This window comes from Zophobas morio, unplaced genomic scaffold, assembly GCF_036711695.1.
Source record: "Zophobas morio isolate AGI-343-1 ecotype UQ-CSIRO unplaced genomic scaffold, CSIRO_AGI_Zmor_V1 ptg000012l, whole genome shotgun sequence".
NCBI classification, from domain to species: Eukaryota; Metazoa; Arthropoda; class Insecta; order Coleoptera; family Tenebrionidae; genus Zophobas; species Zophobas morio.
Window position 1 is genome coordinate 24,733,973 of NW_026972117.1, and position 25,522 is coordinate 24,759,494.

Here is a 25,522-nt window from a genome sequence, read left to right on the forward strand (position 1 = left end):
GACAAATTTGATACTGAATCGTGAATTGTTCCATAATTTTGGAACTAAAAAGGGACCAAGTTTTCCGTAAACTATTATAAAAAACAGATTTGTATGGGAATCTCTGTGTAAATTGACTTGAAAAATGTTGATTCTAGAAATTCTTCTCTTGTTACTTCACAAAGGCAATAGCAAGATATTAATAAAGTAATATTTTTTCGACTCTTGAACTTTTAATAAATAACACGGTTTTTGAGTAATTTCCGAATTCAATAGAAAATACAAAAGCTATATGGAAAAGAGCCAAACTACCAACAATTACATTTATAGCCCATGTACCCGTAATATCTATTGTCGTATCTATACTACTTACATATCATCCTCAGATGGTTTCGTTCGTATTGCGGATTCGTTGGGAATCTTTCGTTTGTGAATTAAAACACAATATGATCTTTAAAAATATTCTTTATGCCATGTTCGCTCAATGTTTTGCGTTTTAAATTTTAAAACGAGAACGGGATTACTATATTCTCCTAAGTCTATCAACGTCCCTCCAAATTAGCAAATTACTGCTTTTGGAAGTTAATAACATTAAACAAGAATTGACTCAACGTACGACTCTACTGAGTGTTACCAGTACTTATAAAGTACTTTCCTGTTGTTGCTCAAAATAGTTATTATTCAAATCACATATATAACATGGTTATGCGAGTACATAAGGAAAAAACATATTTTGTGATAGAAATTATAGTTCTTGTTTACCTGATGTTTTAAAGTCTAGTATTGTTTTAAGAATGTTAATCGAAACCACAAACATAATGATTATGAATGCATACATTTTTGTATGGTGAGCTTTACAAAAAATAAAAATGTTAAAACTGTTCATTGACCACCGAAAACAATATTTTAAAAGTCCTTGGGTCCAAATGTGAGACAAGACGCTCCACACCTAAAAATTTCAAGACGAAACCAGAAATACGATTTCAAAACGTAGTTTGTGTAAAAATAACGTAGTGTTATCATGTTAAAACATACATTTCGTCAGAATTGATGCTGACTATTCAAACGACGAAAATACTGATTCGATTTTGATATATATGGTGATTGTTTTGCGGTTCTGTAGACAACATATACAGGAGATGGCCTGTTTTGAATGTGGTTGTTTTTTATTTTGAACTAACAATTGACGTTTATTTTTAAATTATCAAAACAGCTGTTTTAGTTAAAAAAAAAGGTAGACTCTTATGTAATTGTATTATTGGTTGTGTTTTGAATCTTTTAGGCGAGGAAGTTCTCGTAAATAACCCTATATTTAGTGTTAGGTACATGAAATCGATCGGGCTTTTATTGTTCAATATTAAATTAATGGTATTTAATCTTTATCCGACAGAAAATAACATTTTTCAAAAAAATTTTGTTTTTTTAAATGAACGTCAAATTGTAAGGCATTTTTTAATGATGTTTCTCTAAGCTAGACTTATAAAACTTAATAATATACCGTTGAGATGCTACACCATTTTTGGAGCAACCTGTATATATATTATACATACAATTTGATTAACAAGCGCATGACTCACATTAAAATTTGATTAATACAGTTGGTGACAAAATTTAGATATAAAAAAACATAAATACCTACTAAAATGTAATAAATTCCTTTTTAGAAATTTCATTTTCATTATCAAAAATTTCCTAAAAAAAGATCAGAAAACAATATTTGATAGAAACTTCTCTTGGTACTAACTAGTGACGTGTTGAGTCCAATTTTTCAATTAATGTCTAATTGCCTAAGGTACACCAATAACTGGAAAACAAATTGATTTCGACCGAAAAAAATGTTCGTACCTCGTTGCCCAAACTATACAGCATATTGTAATGCCAATATGTAACCATTATCGCCCTAAAATTTTTAATTAAACGCTAAGGCCCGGTTTATAGAAAGTGAATTAAAAATTAATCGCGATTGACTTTTAATTGAGGTCCGTTGCTATGCAACGTGTATGTTTTTAACTAATCACGGACTCATATTCTACATTTTAATCTTGTGTTAAATTAATCGAGGATTAAATAATTAATTCCGGACCCTTATGTATATATATATAATAATCGCAGTGACTGGTACTTCAACTTACGAAATATATATTGAAACAATGATTTTGAAAAGAGTTAAGAACCTCTTACCATTACGCACATCATCCCATCACAGCATGAGTTTATATGGTCCACAAATTTTATGTTACGCTTATCTAAAACATTTTTAAGAAAAAACAAAAGTTTTTTCGTATTTAGAATAATAAACACGTCCTCATTATTTTAAATTTACCTACAAAACATCCACATTACGCAACGGGAACAGTTGAAATTGTTGCTCAGCTATGCTGTACAGGAAAACATATGAATGTGGTTAAACGAATAATTGAATTATTTAATAAACTGAAAATTCACCAGATTAAATTTTAACACAACAGAAAATCCTTTAATTTTTAATTTAGTTAAATTTAAGAGTTTTCTTAAAAATAATATGTTGGCATTTTAATTTTCAAACATGCTTTTTATTGAAATTTTAGGAACACAGTGACTATAAGAGTATTCTGTATACATATTCTGGATGATATATTAATGATGTATCTCAAAAAATTGGAGGATTGCCTTGCCTTGTTACAACAGAATAATTGTTTCAGCTCGTCCAAGAAAAAAAAAAAGCTCCATTTCAATGAAAGAACTCCATTGTTGTGTCAGAATACCATTTCGCACATTAGCTACATACACAAATAACTATTTTTATAGTCGTTACTGCAACGTTCCCTTACATTGAAATCAAAAATCAGTTTGAAAAGATTTATTTGAAGTTATAAGTACCTGATACTTAATTTGTTTGGCCAGGAATTTTTTTAATCCCGCTTAGAAAGTTCAGAATGTTTTGTAAGGGTTTATTGTTCAACTTGACGTCCAAAATCATCATGTAAAACAGAAAAAAATGAAATAAATATATACAACAAAGATATAGATTTCCATTCATCATAAATCTTTTTCCTCAAAAAACTAATGTTTCGTTCGTTGAGAGCATGATAATTAATTCTACCCAAACTTCAAAGTGGTGAGATGTGTAGTGGTCTAATTTAAGGTTTTTAGAAATACATTTTTTTATTTTTCATTACGAATTCAAAATTTGCACGTCAACTTGCGGAACGTAAATGATGTGTTCATTTTTCGTAGTTGAGGTTTCAAATTCTGGTGGTAATCGTATTCATTTATATTATTATATATTTTTTTTTATTATTTTTTGAAATGTATTAAACAGTAGTATAGGGTTTTAAAAAACGATAAAGTGAGAATGATATTTGATAAGTTATACCACATTAGTTCATGATGAAATGAATTAAAATCTAAATGTGTAAAGTGAAAAAGTACGGGACAATAGACGGGAATAAACATGCTTCATCCAAATTAGCCTTGCAAAAAGTAATTTCCAAAATTCTCCGAAAACCGACACCGCAATCTTCAAAGGAAAAATGCTGGAAACAGAATTGTGTGTTGTGGATTTTTAAGTGTTCTCAGAAGTTTTATTTTATATAATTGTCTCAGAAACCGCTCAAATACTTTTCTTTTCTACTCCGAAAATAATCGCAATTTTTTAATGGGCGACTTTTTTTTAATATAATTTGTGTTGAGTTAAAATACTCTCATTGTATCTATTATGGAAACAAAAAGTAGGAGTTCTGAATGTTTGAAGTAGTTTATTTATGGATTAATACTACCTGAGCAATTGGCAAACCCCGCCATTGACACATGTCAACCCTTGAATCATTTTTATTTCCCGATTGTAAGCTAGTTCGGATTAAGGTTTTCAAATTAAGTATTAAGGCAATTAGTGGGAAAATAGGTTTATTGGAACTTGCATATTTGTTGAGATTTGCCCTTTGCTACAGTATCAATTTTTAACAACCACGTAACTATTCTGCTGCAAAATAAACCATTACTACTCAAGACAATAAGTTTATTGTGTTTATAGTAAAAAAATTATGAAAAATTAGGCACGACAACGATGAAGTGATTTGAATTTAACTTAAACATAGGACTTACAATATGTTGCCAATTTAACAAAAAAAAGTTATTAGTAGTCACTCAGTTCACTTCCTTTCAGATAAAAGAGTAAGTAAACTCGCCAGTCGGTAACATGTTTCGCGCGGTTGTAATATGGTTATAGTTTCATTTGTAAATTGTATAATGTCATCGTAAGTAAAAAAATACACAATTGTTGAGGAGAAGCCCTAGATGTATGGTTTGTTCGACTTCTAAAAGTTGATTTCTTATTTTCGCATTATATTTCGTTTGCAAAGTATTGCTTTTCATATTCTGGAAGCAGTTCCTAGGGAACTATAAACTTTTGCTGTGTAAAGGTAGGTATACCTGGCAATGACTATAGGTGAAAACAATACTCTTAAAAGAATATTTATAAATAAGTACTCATCTTAGGAGATACTTGTGGACACTGATCGTTTTGATATTCGCCTTAAACTGTTACAGAATATAAACCGTTCAGAATGTTTTTAAACAAAATTGAGCCAAAACGGATTGTCTGTCAGTGCGTGAGGCTGATTTGCCACATTTATTATTATTTAGAAATCATATTATCAAGTTGCTACATTTCTGACTTCATTTACATTAAAATTTAAAATGCCGAAAATTATTTTGTTCCAATAAAAAATTTCAATAAGAAGGTGCTACTGCAAATGAAAAAAGATAGTCTCCAACTCAAGCATGAAGAGTTAATGATAAGAATAGTGAACATATTTTCCGTGACTAAAGTTTTTAAATATGTGTTAATTAAATTTTTTGTACATCAGTCGCGCAACTGCGGAGAGGAAATTGTCGTCACTAAACGAAAATTTGAAAACTTCATGTTCTGGCAAGCGAAGACCCACTGACACTTTTTCAAATTATACATTTAGCAAAGATCTGTAACGACTAATTTAGCAATACAACGAAAAAAATGAATACTTTACAACAGACACATTTTTGGCTGATTCGAGAACACATTTGGAATTTAAAGACGAACAACTTTGTACAAAATTCTCAGTCGATGAGTTAACAAACAATTACTTTTTTGAAAAAATTCCTCCAATTTCAAAATTCTTGTGAGCATTTACACATTCGTGTACCTCGACCAAACGTGGATTTACCAAAATGATTCAGTATTACTTTTTCGTTGGATGCACAAATCAGATTTAAAAAGTAGTCCCAACAAAATTAAAAGTGATGGATCAAGATATACAATTATGCACGCAGAAAGTCAATTTGGGTTTTTAGGTGGTTATAAGTTATAATTTTTTATTAAATTCGAAAAACAATTTTATAGATTTACAAAACAATGGACGGGAACACTTTCAAAATTGGGTGATTTTGTAGGAATTACTACAACTAGTACATGACATTCTCAATCTTCATCCAAGGATAGGATGGAGAATTTATGGCTTTAAGCTCCCTTTCAATGTACCTCAAACATGTGGAAACATTTTTGTGAACATTGTGAAAAACTTATTTTGGTAGGCTGGGAAAAACAGGGAAATTTTTCGTATGAAAACATTCCTCGCATTATTTCACTAGGTGAATGTGATTCAGAGTCGGAATCACAGGACGATGATGATGACTGAAATTTTTCAAGTGAAATATTCGAAATGGAACACAATACTAAATCATAACTTGCCCGAGGATGATTTTCTTTTTATTTCAGAAATTATTTAACTGAAGGGAACAAGTGTATTATCATTCTTTAAATGACCATTTTATTTTATCTTGCATCAATTTTTATTTATTATTCCATAGTTCTAGATCTCACTACATATGTACTTCACAAATTTTTAAGTAAAGCATTCCATATTTTATTTAAAAAAAAATTTCCAACATCATGTAAGTACTTATACGGAATTCGTCATGTAGTATTTGATTAGGTACACTTTATTAGAGTTTATTTTTGACCTGAGGACAGTTTGCCTTTTGTCTGTTGATCCATGTATTCGAAATTTTGAGCATTTCAATTATTTACTCATTTTCATAATTTGTGTTAACTGCTGAAAATAATTATATAAAACTTAATTATTCAAATGTGAATTTTAAATTTGATTATATTTACTATACTTATTACTATTAAATACTGAAACAATAGTTGTTTACCGCAGTACTTTGAATCGTACTTATTGGAATGGAAAATAAGTACAAAGTGTGAAATTACCGGCATTTTTTGTCAGTTTTTTAACTTTAAATTAAAAACAACTTAACCTATAATATGATAAATTTCATTTTTATTAGGGATCTTTGCATATGCGAAATTGGTTGCCAACCAAATTACATACTAGATTTACATGACCTACCATTGCCTAAAAACATCCTGAACAGTAGATACAATTTTTTTCTTTTGACGTATATCAGCGTCAAGTAAAACGATACCTGTACTTTTAAGCAAGCATTAGAAACGGGTGGTTTTTATTTTTGAGTTATATTTTATTTTTTTTCCAAGTAAGTTAGAGATTCTTTCTATTTTTCGGTAACATTATGTCTGTTTGTAGTGTTTTAACTCGTATGTAGAATTTGATTCTTAAATTCAGGTCGTATAAGGTTTTTAGAATAAAAACACTCACATTTTGTTTTATATTAAAATTTACAAATGATCTCAAAGTGTATGAAACTTCATCATTTTGTCATCACAAAAATGGGAAAAGTCCAATACAAATCATTTCTTCTACAAAAAAAGGCTTAGCCTTCGATTGTAAATTCAGTTTATACATTCAAAAGCGATCATGATAAGAATTCTCAATTTGGATAAAGACAATTAATTCTTTTATGTTTTAAAATATCCATTCTTTATCTCTGGCTTTTTTTTTTTGGAGCTTTATTTTGGTTTTCAATTAGATATTTTCATTTTTCTCTTCATGTAGACTTTCTCTCCATCACAGAAAAAAATGTTGTAATTTACCCTTATTCCTTCAGCACTGCTGAAAACAAAGTAATAATGAAGATATGGTCTATAGTTTGTTAATGAAATGAAAGTTTTACTGTAGATACATTTTTACTAATGTGGATGATGGATAAAAGTGTGCAAACATTGACACTCAGGAATGTACCTATGGATGATCTCGGATTGAGACAATACATCAATAGTTCCAGAAAAATCGTTCACTAAGAGTTCACCACTATAAAACCATAATAACACAAACATAACTTAACGTTACAAGTTAAAAATAAAGTTGACATAATCTTAATGTATAACAATTAATTAAAGAATGTAAAAACTTTCAACTCAACTCAATGTAATAGCGGCATTATATAATGGTATTCGTAGAACTTGGAAAAAATTATAGTTTTTATCTCTGATTAGTCTTATTTTACAAAACTTGCAAGGTTCAAAATTAAAAAAAGAACTGGCTGCACAAAAATAATAACGTCATAATAATCTGACGTATATGCACGACTTTAAGCAACAGAAAGTGGAAACTAAAAGTTCTAATTTATTATATACACAATTTTTACTTGTTTCCGTTGTATTTTAAAATGAAGAATTATTTCATACTTTTTTTTTTTCGAAAATATATAGTTTTTATTACTAGTTGGTGTGGAGTAAATGAAATAGCTTCCCGAAAAGAAGTAGTCAAGAAAATATCAATTAATTTTGCCTTCTTTTGTGGAAAGTCGTTAAAAAGAAATTAATACAGATCAAAATTTCTTAATTTCATCTATTAATTTAACTTTTTAGTGATAACAGTTGACATCTAATATAGTGAAACATTTGCAATTTATATGCTAGCAGAATCACTCTAGATGCACAAAATATAATTTTTTATAATGCATTCGTTGTCAGTTTAAAAAAAATGACAATTTCTGAGACTCCACACTCAATATGGAATCCACAAAGTAGTATTTCCTCATTCGTGAATTATATTTCGCAGTTTCGAATAGAGTAACTATAGTATGTAAAACAATTAGAGAAAATGTACGAAGGTCTAAGCTATAGGTATCTATTTCAAACCATTTATCACCAAATTTTACCTATTTCAAAAAATTAACTTTGGGTAGGTACTGGAACAAAAACAGACACTAAATAAGACAATACGATGTTTACAAAAAAGAGTAGGTACGAGAAGAGATAGGTACAGGAGATACTTTTATAATTCCTAACCTTCCGCACCGACTTTGTCAAATTTTACAAAGGTTCATAAAGAAAATAATAATATCTAGTATGGAATAAATTTTTGTAAAAACATTTTTTTTTTAATATTAAACTTGAAATAATTTCGTTACCACCCCACCCTTCACTCCATCCCTAAGAATACGTTTTATTTTTAAGTGTAGTTTTATACAAATTTCGTGTGCAATAGTGTGCATCCATGGTATAAATCATTCTTGCTATTCATGTTTATTTTAAATAAATCTTTGTAACATGGTCACTCCTCCTTTTTATTTTAACAAGTGTTCTTCATAACATTTGGAAATACGAAATAACAATTTCAAATCCGATCAGTGTAATCCTGATGGGCACATTCAATTGACTTGGTGTGTACCGGGAAATTAGTTATTTTCAATCAGTGAGAAATTTTAAACCTTTGGTAAGTTACTATCCTTGATTTAAGGGATCAAAACATTTCTTAAATTAATTAATAATACCCCCTTAAGACATGGGGGTGTTTGTGTTTTTATTATTCTTAACTCTCTTAAAATTATTTACCAATATATATAGGGTGTTTAAGGAAATAGTGTTTGATTTGATTTATTTTGTCATTTGGCTTATTAAAATCTGAGAACACAAACGTTGTTACCAGTAATGTTGAATTATACAAAACAAAATTAATATATTTGCAAAAAAAAAATAACTTGTGATAAATAGTACATTGAGACGCATTCATGGGTATCTCTTGTGAACTATAAATGACTACAGATTTTTGGGAACGATTGATTGTGGGTGTTTTAAAAACATATATAGGTATATTTGTGGAAATTTTGTACGACATAATAGATATAAACAATTGTTGGAAAGAAATAATTATAATAAATAGAGTTTGTTTTGTGTTCGTGTAATAATATTGCCACATATTTTTCAAGCCAAACTACTCACTGGTGCAAAAATCAAATTGTCTACCTAATTAAAAATTCTTAGTTATTAAAATATTTTTTCATTATATCAGAGACTACTACAGTGAAATAAATGCAAGGTCCACATTTATATTTACCAAATTTATTTTTACATTTTGTAATTCTTTAATGCGATTTTATTTGTCTGAGCTTGATTACAGCGAATAACATAAAGAAATGAATTATTACAAAATTAAGTTAAATTCTTTCAACTGGTGAAACTTACTGACATCTGAAAAAATAGGTATGTAACTACCTATCCTTGGTATGACATTTGGTTAAATGTCATATTTATATTTATTGAGTTAGGCAATGGTTTTGAAAGCTATGCAAACTGCACAACAAAGTATATACCTAATATTCTGATACGTCCGGATTCTTTGGACTTTTTTATGAAAAAGATTTAGATAAATATAAAATAATGATTAATATTAACTTTGAATGCGCTTTTTAAACAGTTGAAAATGTGATACATATAGATAATTTGCCAAAATTTTGTTAAAAACATTTCTTGAAGTAAGTATCTCTGTCGTGATTTCTTTTCCGTGATATCTGAAGGAATAGAAAGCATCTAAAACAACAAAGAAAAAAACTGTGCCTATAATTTGTATCTGGATAAGAATAGAGTGTTAATTTCTAAGCAATCCTACCTAGAGCATAGGAAAATAAAAAAGAAACGAAAAATATTCATTAATAAGTAGGTAGGTATATGTAAACTAGTGTACTAACGTTTTGTGAGGGTTAAAAGAAATCTTTGAAAGAAAAATCCTCTACTAGTGTCGGCAATGAAAATTGCGAACAAGATAACTTGTCGCAGTTCACATCTTCTTTTTTATTTTAAAGATAACGTTAGATTAAACTTTAATCGTGACCGAAGTTTGCACATCCCTTAACACTTTCATTTATTCCAACTCTCGAAATAGATAAAATTGTTCGTTTAGAACTGATGGACATAATTTTTTCTTTTCGACGTGGACAGGAAAAAATATAAGTGTTGCTCATACCTAACAACATAATGAACACCAAAAATTTTAATTTTTATAAAACACTAAAAGTACAAAATTCTCACAATATGGTATAGTTTAATAAGTAAATTTTAAGCTGTTTCATGGGCAGTTCAAGCAGATGTATAATTAAAAAATTAGTAACGTTATGTATATGTTAACTTAATATGTATGATGATTCATTTTTTATAAAAGATTATTAAATGCGGGGTGAATTATTTGCCGTAATGCACTATTGAAACAATCATTCAAAAACTTACAAAAAGGACAATATTCCCGTCTTTTTAGCGAAAAAAATTCACATTAATACAACCAAAATATAATAATTTCGCTTTTTCTACATGCATTTTTGAAATCAAAAGCGCAAAATCTGATTTTTTACAAACCGACATGCTCGATTTTAATCCTCAAAGTATAATCGTCCCCATTTTACGGATTTTTATGACGCGAATTGATCAGAATACATTTACCCAATTTTTTTACACCCCACACATGCGTTTTTCGCTAAATTAGTCGTGGTAAAATTTGCGACGTAGATTGTATTATCCTCAGGTCCACGGTCGGCCATCTTAGGCTGTTTCCGCGGGGCGGAGACTTCGCGACCAATAGAGACGGACACCGCGAACTCGGCTTCGCTGATCACCGGTTTGTCGGATATCGCAATTACGTATCAACATTAAAACGTGCATGAGTCGACGTTATTGGACATCGTGCTGGATGGAACGCAACAACTAACGATCCAGGTTTTTTCCTACAGATAGGAAAATTATACGGAACGATTTTTTGCGGATTACGTCCCTGATTTCTGGCGTATCTGTAGTAAGACGAAAGGAAGCCGGTTTCGGCAAATCGTACTTGGCGCTATAAGCTGAGGATGCGCGCGCATCGGCACGCTCTCCTCTCGATTGATGCATGCCTAATGTTTTCCCGCCAATTCTTTCTGCGTCGTGCTCGAACGTGCACACAGAAATGTGTAACATGCCACGTGGTTTCAATTATTTGCGGTTCACAAAGGCGTTCGACGACTGTTTCGGTTCGACGATGTGCATTAGATTAGCATTAGAAGTGCAGGTGAATTATCGTAATTTAATTCTGAGTAGAATGTGACTCTTAAGAAAATTCCTCTTTGTTCCAGTCAAATGGTTGCGCGAATAGTGCAGGAGTTGTTCAGAACAGCCCCGGTGGATATCCTGGCTGAAGAAATTCCAAATATTATGACGATCGTCAGAAACTTGGGAGAAAAAGATGGTGAGTGGAACACACCTTTCAAATTGATTTATTCCATATCTGATAGTATTACAATTCACTGTTGAGTTAGTCCTACTCGTTATAAGATATTTTTGCGATGACGTGATTAACGTTTTATTTTCCTTCTTTGTCAGTGTGGCTGGTAACTAGTAGTCATAACTATTCCATATAAAATGCGTCATATTTTTTTCCTCTGACTCGACAGCACATGCCGTATAGTAGTTACCTATATATTTTTCCATAATTTTATAAGCTTTCCAATTAATAAGCACACTGTTTGATGACTCATCGGTTGACCCGTAATTGACTTGTAACATTTGCATGTTGATAGTTCTTATTTAGGAAATAAAATTTAAGAACTGTGATTAATCATAATTCAATTTATTTTATTCTAAAAATAAATTAAAAAACTCGTATTTGCTTGCCATTACAAAAGCCAACAAGCAATACACAAATCAATATTAAAACATTTCTTTTTAATATTATATTACATAAATTACACAATCTTCCGCACCAATTTCATTGATTACTCACTTCATTTTTTCAATATTTGTATTACTTTGTAGTTGTCCCAAAATTCATATATTTCAGCTTCATCAGTTAAAATGTTTACAACAGTTAAACCTCTGCGTATAAGCCTATTTTCTTCAGTAACAGTGTAGGTTATTTTAACGACAGTATGCAAGGTCATCAATGCCGTTTTTTCGGAAGCTGAAACATAACATTCAAGGAAGTACCAGTCATGGTACGATTTTTACAAAATAATTCCTTTTAAATTACCACCTCTCTTCATCAGTTATAACTACAATTAAGATAAATACATAAAAAAAGTTAAACGTTTAACTTCAAATTCTAATAAGAAAATATTTATAAAGGTTGCATCCTCTTGAACTCCAAGCATCTGAAAAATGAAGCTTTTTTCGTCTGTAAGTCTGCTGTTGCTTTTTCGCTTGTTTTTATTTTAAAAATTTCCAAATTATTTAAAAATTTTGGATACAATAGTACCATACATTATTATGTATCTGTATATAACCAAAAACAAAAGCTATAAACAGTTAATGTGAATATTAATACTCTTTCAGGTACAGTGTAATACAATAAGTAGTCAAGAATTGGTCGTGTGCTCAATTCTTCGAAAAACATTTTACAAGATTTTACAATATTAAAATTCTGCTAATCCCTTTTTAAATGTGAGAATGCAGCAAAATTTTGCAGAAAAAACCTTCAAATATTCTAGAAAAATATTGATTATCCATCAAATTTTACGTGTCCTGGGAAATTAATTTGTGCCATAACAATAAGAAATACATTTTTAGGAACTCTTGATGAAAGCGAGAATTGATTTTGCAAAATAATGGTATTTTGCGTTAAAAATGTTCAAAGAGATGAAAGACAAAAGTTTTCTAACAACCCTTGATTAAATATAACAGAAAAAACGACTTGAACAATAAAAAAGTAAGTTCGGTAGCTTGAAGATTTAGAATTTGTGACATCAAAACATCCGGAGATATTTGAATCGATCAGTTCAGTAACTTCAGATAAAACAATAAATAACAAAAAAGTCTGTACCACTTTGTTCTTAATGTTCTTATTTTCCAACTATTTTTTATTTGACACAGACGAATTGTCATACGATCGTTAAAAACGCAATTGTTGAATGTGTGAGCAATAACAAATATTCAATGTTTACGATTTCCTTAGTTCAGTAACATAGAAAAGGGAAAATTCTGTAGTTGTATTTTAATAAGCACCTGATAATATAAATCTTTTATTTTTTATTTGTACGTATTTTAGATACTAAAGAAATTGGCGGTTTATTAAAGTTTACACGTTAAATTCCCTTACATTTTATACTCAATTTCGTATGTCGAAGTTGTCCATGAGTAAATATAAATTTTTCTGCTTTTACACTAAAGTAACATTATATACCTACAAAGCTGAGAATCATGATTCAAATTTGGTTATTTCATAGTGTTTGATAATACATAATTCTAAATCGGCTCGATTTAAAGTATAAATAAAACTTGCATTATACAGTTCTACACCCCACTTCCTCTATTTTCACACATTCCTATTGAAAAAAAAGTGTGGTTTTCTTATGCTGTTGTATCTCTGTGAAATATTTGCAAACATTCTTAATACTATTTTTTAACATATGCAGATAACGATAACTTACCATCACTACTTCAATAACTATACCTAATAATTTAAAAATGGATGTTTTTTATATTTTTTATATTATTATTAATAATAGGGTATTTAATATTTAATGTATTAAATTTTATTGTTTTCTCACATTTCAAACCTTCCAAAATACACCCCCTCGTTTTTTGACGATTTTGTTAGATGACTGAACAGATTAATATGGAATTATAATTTCTTTGGTACTACCTGTAGGTGGTATATAGTTATACAGTCACAACCAGAATTTATCTGTTCATTCCCACCAAAAATTTGATTAAGTCATTTTTAAAATTTGGGTTTGTAAATCCTAATTAAAATGTGAAAAAGGTGCTTCCTTCTGTATACTTACAGTTCACAATTCACCTCTGTCATATTTTTAAAAGAATTATACAATAAAATTTATCTGGGAAATTAGACATGCAGTTGGTTTGACACACTTCAAAGCACATCAATGGTCATAAATCCTTTCAAAAACTTGTCGTCTCAAAGTTAAATCTAATTTGAAATGCCCAGAATAGCGTATTTATATTCATGTAATTTATTAATCCACTCTTATTTTTGACAGTTGTTTATACGGTTGTCCAAAAAATTGACGAAACAATGTATTTTATTGCTAGTTTCACACTGTACGTATGTACATACTGTATAATTAATATTCATGTATTTATTCGTACTAAAGAGTTAAAGACATCATAAAAAATTATTAACAAAACATCATAGCATAACATAGTCTTTTACTTACTTAGTTTAATAAATTCGTCCTTTACTATTTTAACATAATTTATTAATTATATATTATTACAAACAAACATGTTGTTGTTTACTTAAGAGACTGGGTTTGTTTGATAGTGCTTTGAGGATGGAAGAAATTTTGTATAGGCAATTTTGTACAAATTTTATTTCCCTTGTCTAGATTTAATATGTTTAATGTGTTGGACTTGTAATTAATCTATTTTTCAATAAGGTATATCAGACCAGTGGCACCAAGCTATTGACTTCTACTAAAAAAATCTGGTCACTTATCAACATATTTTAACAGTGCAAATCTCTGACAGAATTGTGCAAATAAAAACAAAAATATTTTTTCAAAGTCCAAGATGTTCGATCGACTACAGTTTTACTACAGTGAAAGAGCGCTAGAAATAAAATTACATTAATATTGCATGTCGATTAACAATGCTACAAGTACCTATAAAGAATTAAGTTGTCCATCAAATCACTAGATATTATTACAGAGATTGTGTATAATTATTAATTATTGTGTCTTGAATTACTGCACGTCAGCTGTTGGAAATAAACGCCTTGTAATTACTTAGGTACATTATCAGTAACATTTGCATACCAACGATATCACTTTTGTTTTATTTTTTGCTCTTAACAATATATGTATGGTTGGTAGTCTTCGCCGTGCATAAACCTATGCATTAAAATTGCTTCAAAGTACCTATTAGAGGATCTCTTGGAATTGTTTTTATAGTCTCAATTAAGTGTAATTTAGATGAAAATTAAGCGTTATTCTAGCGCATCTAAAATAGAACAAACTACATTTTAAATTTCATTGCACAGTTTTTCACTACTCATTAAATTTCATATTTTTCTACTTTATAGCATCAAATTTTATCAAACTGACCGCTTAATTAAACGCTGATACCAATAGCTGACCTTCGCTTTCACTCTTCAAATATTGTTGTACTCATGCTGCATATGCGTCTCATACAAAAATGTGGCTCATCAATGTAAGGTTGTTGTGGGGTTGATTGCATTGTAGTATGAATTTCATTCCGCATCCAACTTTAGCTTTGTTTCTTTATTTGTTTTGTAACGAAGCCTTCTTTGGCATCCTATAGCGGTACGTTGTCAGTGCATCCCGACCGTCCGTCCATCTATTTCTGACTTTGACAAGAACGAGCAAACTTTTTTTTTATGCAGCTTCCGGTGGTGGCTGCAGGAAGTGGCGCACGTGGATGACCCCCCGCGATTAGACGACTCTCATATTATTTATATCACGGAGAGTAAAAATAGCACAGACACCCCATCAGAAAGGTATGCGGTCGCGTCTGATACTAATTCCGTTCGGCGTCCCGTTTACCCCCAGCAAACACATAAATGCCGACAGGACAGGTTTAAACGCCGATTTTACGTCTCATGCCTCGTTGAGCTCTCACTTTAAACCAAGAGAAAAGTTTATAAAGCAAATACGATGTACCTGTATTGTATGTAGGGACAGGTATTAAATTCATTGTTAATGTCACACAAAAATTACAGCATAAACCGTTTTACTCAAGTGTTATTGTAATAAAAATACATAAATCGTGGAGAATATCAGGATCTAATTAATTCTTGACGAATCACCGCAAATGTTCAACTGCGCACCTCTAACGAAGTGTGAAAAAACCCTATTAACGGAATTCTCTTTCGGAAATTGTGTTTTAATCCAAATTGGTGATATTTTGAGGTTAATGGTTACAATAAGCTACGTCAAGATAAGCAAGTTGTCAACATGTATACTAGGATACTAAGAACTTAACATGACGTCTTTTTATTTAAATAGCATTCCAAAGATCAGAACCGAAGCTTGTTTTGTTTTTTGGAGTCCTATTTCAATAAAAAGGCGCGATGTTAAATTTTTAGTATCACAGCATCTGTGTTAACTAAAAAATGAAATATAAACGACTGTTTACCTTGACGTATTTGTCCATTTATCACAAAAACATCAATAATTCAGAGAAGCAGAACCGATTACGTTAATATTTTCGATTCTTTTTTTCCACGAGTTGAAAGTGGCCCCTCGTTGTGGACCTAGGAAGTTTATTTAGGCCTCGAGAATCGACTTTTCATACTTTTAGGGAAAAAAAACTGGTACAAACAAACTCCTAACCGTCATTTATAAGACTATAATATAATTGACTACTACACACATTGCATGACACAAGAACCAAGAAAGTGTATATTTTGGTTTAAACGTCATAAACTACATCAATTTAAAAAAAAAAAGACTTAATGCTGTAAAGTATGTAATGTTATCGCTACTGTAATACATATATACTTAGCAAAAAGAGAAAATAACGTAACTACTGTAAAATGAAGCTTCTAATATGGTTATAGTGTCCATAGTACGGAGCGAAACAGATTGAAAATAGGTGAAAACAGTGAAACAAAAACAATAAATAAAGTGTGTGAAATCGTATTCCTAAAATAAACACCTATTTGGAAAGATAAGCATATAGTTCCGGTTTTAAAGTAGTGAACACTGACAGAACAATTTAAGAGTTACAGTAACTTAGCAATTAATCTGCAAGATCGGTAAAGGTGGAAAGGAAATTTTCAGATGGCGCAAGTACATATCGTCAAGGAATTGAAAGTTTTATAAATTGTTGGTACAATAATCCCACGAGAACTTTATCTCCAGATAAACTCGTGACCAATTTGATCAGTTTTCATTAATCAGAACCAAAACTATAGCTACATTATTCTGTATCGATATTCTTTGAAAACTGTACACCGCAGGTGCTGATTTTTGCAGTGAAATTTTCACAGATTTAGAAATTTTGTAGACTATTTTTCGTCATTAAATGCCAAATTTTGTTAAACTGGCTACGCTTTTTGTGGTGAATTATAGCACATAATACAAGAAAGTTCCACTGTGAAATTTTAACCCTTCACAGACAAATATAAATATAAGTAAACTGGCAACACACTCTATACCAGCCACCTTCCAACATTTTGTTCAGTTTTGAATATTTTAGATCCATAATTACATCTCAATAATTTACAACCGAAAGAAATGCTGTACGAGAATAATTTTCCATTAGCAAATTGACTATAACGTCACTAAGCACGCCATCTTCATTATTAAATAAAGAAGGTAACAAATGCCATTTTATTTAATTGTCCTGAGACCATGAGAAAAGCGTTCGTTATGTGTCTGCATCGAAAAACACATCCAAAACTAAACTAAATCTATGGTTTCACTTTTTGGTGTTTTGGCTGAAGCATTAATTATTCACATGTATGAATGGAAGTTACGAATTGTAACGAAACGTACGGTAAAATACGGCTAAATTGATTTGATTATATTCCGAAACAACTAACAAACGGTTGGCTTTTAATTTTTTAAGCTATGTACTGTTAAAAGCATGCATACTTTCAGTTGTTTTCACGTTGAAGAAATCTAATATACACTTCGTTTACTGTTCACACTCGAACCTAAAAAATTTCTATTGCTGCAAATTCTAAACCCGCTACTTTGCTCGTTATTTTTGATTAATCTACACGATTTTTCGGACGGTTATTGGCGGTTATAAAGACCGAACTATACCCAAGATCTAAGCTGGTCATCGGCATGCCTAAGGAATCTCGTTCATAAAAATAAAAATCGTTATTCTAGCTACAACGATTTAACTTAATTCATAAGTAAAATCATGAATTGGAATGCACTGCACTTTGCATCGGGGTTCATTGACAAATTTAAAGTAGGGGAACGAGGGGCTTGTTGTAACAGTTTTTAGGAAAACGAATATAATTTGGTATCTATTAGCTGTTTGACCATTATAAAAGTATCTATCGGTAGTCTAACTATTCCCCTATTGGACTGAACAGGCAAAAGGTCAAAATTGTTCATCTTCACTTCACACCAGGCATTTTCTTAAAAAAAGTGCATTGTTACAACTTGCCCCGTGGTTGGGGCTAGTTGTAACAGCCATGAGACAGGTAGTACCAGTAAAAATAAAGCTGATGTTGATACATATTTAGACTTTATTTTTCAAAAATCAACATATCACTTCATTATATACAATTTTTTTTCAGTAAAACTGAAATAAACTTTTAGAAAAAGAGTTAACATTAAAAATTTGAGTGTTGTCTTCCTTTTTCTTAATATATCTGTAAAGCGATATATGGCATAGGTCAAAATTTTGGCTCGCTTTTCGTATGCTAGGTACGAGATTTGTAGAAGTGAATTTGGGATAAGTTGTAACATGTTACAACTTTCCCCAAAGCTATTGTTACAACATGCCCCGTAGCACAATTTTCTACATTTAATTAAATTTCGACAAAATTATGTGGCTTAGCGTCAAAATGTGTAAGGAATATCAAAGCTGAGTAATTTTTGAGCTACATGCAAAACTAAAAGTTTTAAATTAATTAATAACTGATACGAAAAACCAAATTTTACTAAAGCAATATTTTACATTACTTGGCTAAAACGAAACACGTGCACACATCCACTTACTGCGCTGGCTCAAGGAACAGTGGTTGTGATGACATGATATCTTATGGTGCAAGAATTAAATTCAGTAAAATACCTGACGTTAAAGAGTTTAAATTGTGGGTAAAAATTTAGTGTTACAACTTACCCCTGTTACAACAAGCCCCTAGTTCCCCTACGCAGTAATGAATGAATCTCGTGTGCGACTGTAGAAATCCTAATCTGATAAGAGCCAGCGCTGTTCACAGTTCATTTACATGGTGTTTTTATTTATTTATTTAAAGTTCTTATGCAATGTTTGTAACGTTCATGCAGACATTTCTCCGTGAACTACCTATCTACCCACAACATGCATATTAATCCGAACATTATTCCCCCCTTATTCAATTCCTAGAAGTATGAATAACGAAATTAAAAATTCTTTATTCGCAATTAGATGATTTATCGAACTTATGTAGTATTAAAATTTCAACTTTTTTTATTCCCTGAAACGCATTTCGTTTTAAAAAGTTAAAATGTGTGGTAGGATTAAAATATGCACAACCTTGAAACTACATACGTAAGATATTACGGTTTAACATAAAGCCAAGTACGTTCTGTTTGTTTCGAAATGTTTGGGTACGTCAAATGTCTCAGATTGTTTATCCAGAAGATACTACGAACTATTTGGGACGGCAATAAACAGAGCTGCTAGATTTTTAATAATAATAATAATCTTATTGTCTTGTGAAGTACGAACAAACTAGTAAAGAAAGTTACATTTTTATTGAACCGATTATAATTAATGACAACTAGTAATTCAAAAAATGAAGTGGGCACACAAACTATTCGGAGAAAAGCAAATAATTTAATTAACATGAACTATTCTGTCGATTGGTCGTTCTAAAATTTTATATCCACATATATTGTCCACGTAATTATATACGTCTTTGTTAAATATACCGGGTGTCTCGAATTTTAATTAACGCATACTATGTCGTTACGGAGATAATTGGTGTGTGGTCAAAAACAGGTTAATGACATTGAATCGCATATAAGGTTGAGGTCTAGAATCGAAAACGTACCACAAATACTTCCATACATAGGACCGTATTATCGGAAATAAAATTAATTGGAAGAGACTGCCGAAGTCCTTGAATTGGCATCACTGGCTGATGGTATTTTGTACACTCCATCACCGTTCACTCGATGATGGCATGCAACTGTAACGACCACGCCCTTCGTAATTACAAAAATCCAAGTAAAAACTACAGAAACGTAGTAGAAACTTGGAGTAGATTAATTAGCTTTAATTTTATTCTTAAATTTAAAATATGATATTTAATGCAAATTCAAAAATCGTAGATCTTGCCTATGAACGCAGTTACAGGGGTGTTCAAAAAACGGCGCACAAACTCGGCGATATATAATTAAATTCACAAGTCCAAATTCCAAAAAAATCATTACAAAATTCTTCACGTCAACTTGGCGTTTATTTACAAAAACAAAATATCGATTTGGATAGATTGTTCAAAAAACGTGAAGTTAACCATCGCCAGATTCATGCTAAATAAGTTTGAAGCTTTTTATAATGTTGTAAATATAAAAATCAATGGATAAAGACATGACGCCTCCAATATTATTTTGAATAATGAAAGTTCAATCTATTTCAAATATCTGACACTAAGTAGTACATTTTAAATACATATGGTGAAATTTCGAAAAGAAAAATTAAACTTTGAAGGGCTATATCTCCTACACTTGGACAAAAGGATTTTTTAATTCTTTTTTTCTCTGCTCCATAAATGGTCCTGAACAACGTGTCATAGGGTTGCTGCGGTATTTTTTGAACACCCTGTATTTATCTTTTTCTAGAAATTGTATTACGTTATGGACCTATCGTAAAATACAATTGTAGCTTTATGTCAGTAACATTGTCTCTATCATTGTTCTCCCGTTTTCGTCTGTCTGTCGTCAGTGTCGATTTTAATTAAACACATAATCTCCGAAACTACTGGCGTAATTGTTGTCAAATTTTGTATTCATATCAGGAGGATCATGTATATAGATCATTAAACGCTAACCAAGATGTTGCTAATCATTCCTACTAACAATTTGATGACGCCATCTCAAAGAATTATATTTTTAAATGATTTAAACGCTATATTATATACTCCTATAATTTTTAATTTTTGGAGATCCATTCTGTTCAAGTTTATGTACTTCTATAGTTATGGTGTACGAATCCGCTTAGACTTTTTTCCCTAAACGTCCAAATTTTGCAAAATTATTTGCAAAGTATAATAACATTTTAGCATTTTACTGTTAACACGAAATATAACGTTTCGACGTTTCGTAAGGTTGTTGGTCATTTAGGAAAATGCCTACCTGCAGTCGCACGTTCGATACCAAACTTTTTTTTTTCTTTGTGCTATGACTAGTTTTTTTTTTATCAAATCAACCCCATTTTCTATTTAGTAATGATAAAATAAGAATTATAAATTATAATATTCTAAAGATTTTGTTGGATTGTTACTTTATTAACAATTTTAGTCCTCTGTTTTGAGGAGACAAACTCATTCAAATCAAACTAATTTCTACGTGACATTTTTTCGATGTATAAACATAAACACTCGAAGTTAAGCTTATTAGTGCTGAGAAGACATTTTTTCCCGTTGGTTTTCTGCTTTAAATATATTTTACATTGTCCGTACGTCCGTACTTGATCGCGCAATTCATTCTTGGCGCACGGGCTGCGGGTTGTTATTTCTGCTCCTACTTTTTACTTTATAGTAGTTTTTACAAAAACGCAAACGGCAAAATCAAATTTTATAATTTTTTAAAGAAGCGGGATTTGTAGGATTATACACTGACCGGCAAAAAACCAGGCCACCCTGAAAAATTTCGAAAAACCACTTTGAAAATTATTAATTTAACTAGTGATTGTTATTTGATTAAAGAACCATTCACTATTGACACATGTTATACAAATTCGCAAAAAAAGAAGCCATACAAACGCAGAATTAAATTAAATTTAACAAATTAACAAAAAAGACCAAGTACGATATTTTCTTAAATAAAACATTAAAGGAGGCTGTTGTTGTAAACAGTGTTTTTCATCATTTAAGTGTTTTTCATAAGTTTGGCAGTTAATAAATGTTTTCACGTGAAAATAATGCCATTAACTCTTACAGACGTGTCTCAAATTGTTGCTGTTTCTGTTATTTTGTTAAATTTAATTTAATTCTGCGTTTATTTGTCTTCTTTTTTTTGCTAATTTATACATCATTTGTCAATAGTGAATGGTTCTTTAATAAAATAACGATCACTAGTTAAATTAATCAGTTTTAAAGTTTGGTTTTGCGAAATTTTTCAGGGTGGTCGGTTTTTTTTGCCGGTCAGTGTAGTTAAAGGGCGAAGGAAGTTCCGTCGAAATAACCTTCGACCACTTTGTCATGGGTGCATTACATGACCACAGCATAATGAACTTTATAAACTTATATAAAAAATATTTCAAATAAAATCTAGGCATATTGATTAAGATATTCGATGCAGTCCACTTTTTGATGCCGTCAGGTATATAAGCGAAATGTTGTTTGTTAAATAGAATTTGAGATCTAGTGTACATTCTGGGTCTCAAATTTTCTTTTCTAATAACTTTTTTGTTAGTTAAAATGAGCTGTACGGTAAAAGCTATGTTTAATAGCAAGTTGACAAATAGATTTACAAATATGGTATATTCTGCTGCAAACCCCTATTGTTTCTACATATTTTATGTATGTATGTTAACATTCTAGAAACTTGATCTGCATTACATGATAACGATTTTCAAGACATAGATCAGCTGTGTTAACACCGGTATATTACTGGTTTAACTATAACAATAAATTTAGAAAGTACGTATTATGATTTATGATAAATTTCCTTTTTCAAAAAAATTATACATGACATCTTTTTAAAAAAGGAGATACTTTTAACTTAAAAAAATTAACACTGTATTTCAAAGGAGACAATAGACTACTCAATTTTCCATCGACCCTAGTTTTTACACGCCAAGATTTTATTAACTAATAGGAGCTCTACCGTCTAGGGAACAAAATCCGACACATCCTGTGGACCGGTTTTTTTCCTTCTTATACCATTAGCATTTAGGAAAGAAATTTAAAAAGAAACAAGATTATATATGATAAAGTTTTGTGATAGCTAACAACGCTTTATTATTAAGGTGATATTAGGCAAATAAACTTCGGAAAGTGTGCCCTAACTAAATCATCATGAAGATTGTAACTATATTACAATATGCATTATATTCACTCCTTGCAAAATATCGACAACGACTTCTGAAAATATTAAATAAATCTCGCCTAAAATTACAGTGTAACACGTTGCTTACTTACTTGCAAAGAGCAAAATTTGAAACATACTCGTAATTTTACAAATTGTTTCAAAGAGTTGTAAGAAGTAAAATAAATCACAAAAGTGTAACTAAAATTCATGCTTCAAAATTTAGTAACATTGTTTAGCGAAAATTAAATATTTGTTGTATTTTTAATCACAGATAGGGACTTTTTAACAGGTTTAAAACTTTACACTATTTTGAAGTAGGCGTCATCAGTTTGGTGAAACGGAATTAATAGACAAATTTTGATTGGCATTTTATCGTTCAACTACAAGCACCAAAAATTTTAAAGTAATGGGTTCGTAGTTTCGAGTATGTTATATATCTCATAAAAACGGACAGATAGAAATTGATATTGGATCGTAAACTAAAATATTATTAGTTCAAGTCACAACCAAAAATTGTTGGAGGCCACTGCAGTATTGATGTTCATATTATAGTCGGTAAATAGTTACAATTTTGAGTTGCTGTTTTGTACTTGCCGGATCGTTGAAATTGGGTAATTTTTCGGAATTAAATCGAATTGATTTGGAATTCTTTTCGAACTAGAATTATATTGTGCACAATTTATGAAAGTGGTTAGCCCCTCGGGTATATGTGTCAAGATGCGTCGTTAAATCTTCGTCGGCGCGACCGGAAGCGTGTGAGGCGTAGGTGTGGTGTGGATGGAAGCAGTAAGAACGGGAGTCGCTTCCCTATTGATCGTCTATTTTGCTCTGCGGGGGTTGTATATCACCCTGAACTTGACACCATATCGTAGCGCGGACCAAGCAAGCATCTCTTTCAATTCCGATTGTTCATTTCCCGTCGCCGCCGCCAGATGGCAACGCGACTGGGAATTTTTCGAAATGAAGAAGGGAAACGATCGGACGATGGCCGAAAAAGAGATGTCGATTGATCGACCGGCGATAATGCAACGCCAACTACAACGCTCCGAATGGCAAAAGACGTAGCGTCAAACTGCCGTAGAACGGCCCAGACATAGGGCGGTGCTGCGCGAAGTTGAATGAAACATCACGTCGGCGAGTACTACGACGAGCGTTCAACGATCTCGGCACGGCGATGTTGCCAAATATGTGTCACATGGAGTCGCCACGCAGGAAGGTTTATGATGCCAGAAGGCGCCATGAATTAAGAAAAAATTTAGAGCATGGAAACGTTTAATGGGGGCGACTTTATGGAAATCGATCCGTTAATTAGTGGCGAAATATTGCGGAAAAAGTTCGTGGACACTTGGAAGTATCAACAAGTTTTTAGCGTGCTCGCTGGTTAGTCAGGGGCGTGTGCTTCGTGGGATCAAAAGTACTTTTTTTCGGTTTAAATATTTTTTGAATTTTAAAATCGACCGTGTGAATCGTGCTAATTTCACATACAGGGTTGCTCAACAGAATGAATACAGCTAAATATTTCCAAACGGTTTATCAAACTCATTGGAATTTGCTACACAAGTTAAAGTATTTGAACTCTATCCTCTGAAATATTATTCAAATTATCATCAATATTTGTTTTGGAGATATTATTATAAAAATATTAAAATAAATGAATTTTCGAAATTCTAGTATTTTAGTACTTTTTTATTATTATTTTTAGTGCAAATAATGAAAGGCATGTGTTAGTTACATCACTGAATGCAGAAATAAAATTCTTTTTTCAAAAATATTAACGTTGGCCTTGTCTCTACAAAACAAATGTTGATAAATTTCGATAACATTTTAGATGATAGAGTTTAAATACTTTTACCTGTATACCAAATTTCAATAAGTTTTGATAAACCGTTCTGGGAATATTTGTCTGTATCCATATTTTTTAGCAACCTTGTACATGTACGAATTTCCACTCGTCGTTGTCTCGTCGGTCCTTACAGCTTTTATGTATAATCTTTTTATATGAAGCTTTAAATAAATTAGAATGTCTATAGATATTCGTTGCAAATTGAACATGTTACCTTCGCTTTTATAATATATGGGCAGGAATTGAATTGTTTTTCAAAACTTGTGAAATACTATGTATAGTGAAATTGGGGTTGCAGATTTGGAGCTTCTTAAAATGAGGTGTACGAGCAATTGGCAATCATTAAATAAAAAAAAGTTTGTCCTGGCGGGCCTTAATAAAAACAATAATTTGAGTAATTATTGTAAAATATCGCGTTTTAACAAACAGCAACAACTTCATTGTTTTTATCATTGTTGTTCATATAAACACCTATTCAGATCTTGTATTAATCTTGTTCCAAAAACAAGTCATTACAATCAAAAGATCAACACTTCATTTGTCGTTAAAAACACATCTAATACCTCAAATGTCCGTATGTTCCCCACGAATTGTTATTTCTGAATTTAGAACATAAACTGTTTCAAAATGTTAATTATCTTAATCGAGGGATATTGATTCCTCACAGAA

The 25,522-nt window shown here is 31.0% G+C and overlaps 1 protein-coding gene across 5 annotated transcripts in view; it reads left to right on the forward strand.

Moving 5' to 3' along the window:
* The window catches only part of LOC135128070 (serine/threonine-protein phosphatase 4 regulatory subunit 1-like), a 74,222-nt gene that overhangs the window by 40,909 nt on the left and 7,791 nt on the right, over positions 1-25,522 (forward strand). For all 5 annotated transcript variants that reach the window (XM_064054887.1, XM_064054888.1, XM_064054891.1 and 2 more), the window contains one exon: positions 11,242-11,354. In XM_064054887.1, the coding sequence (XP_063910957.1) occupies positions 11,242-11,354 (113 nt within the window). The remainder of the gene's footprint in view (positions 1-11,241; positions 11,355-25,522) is intronic.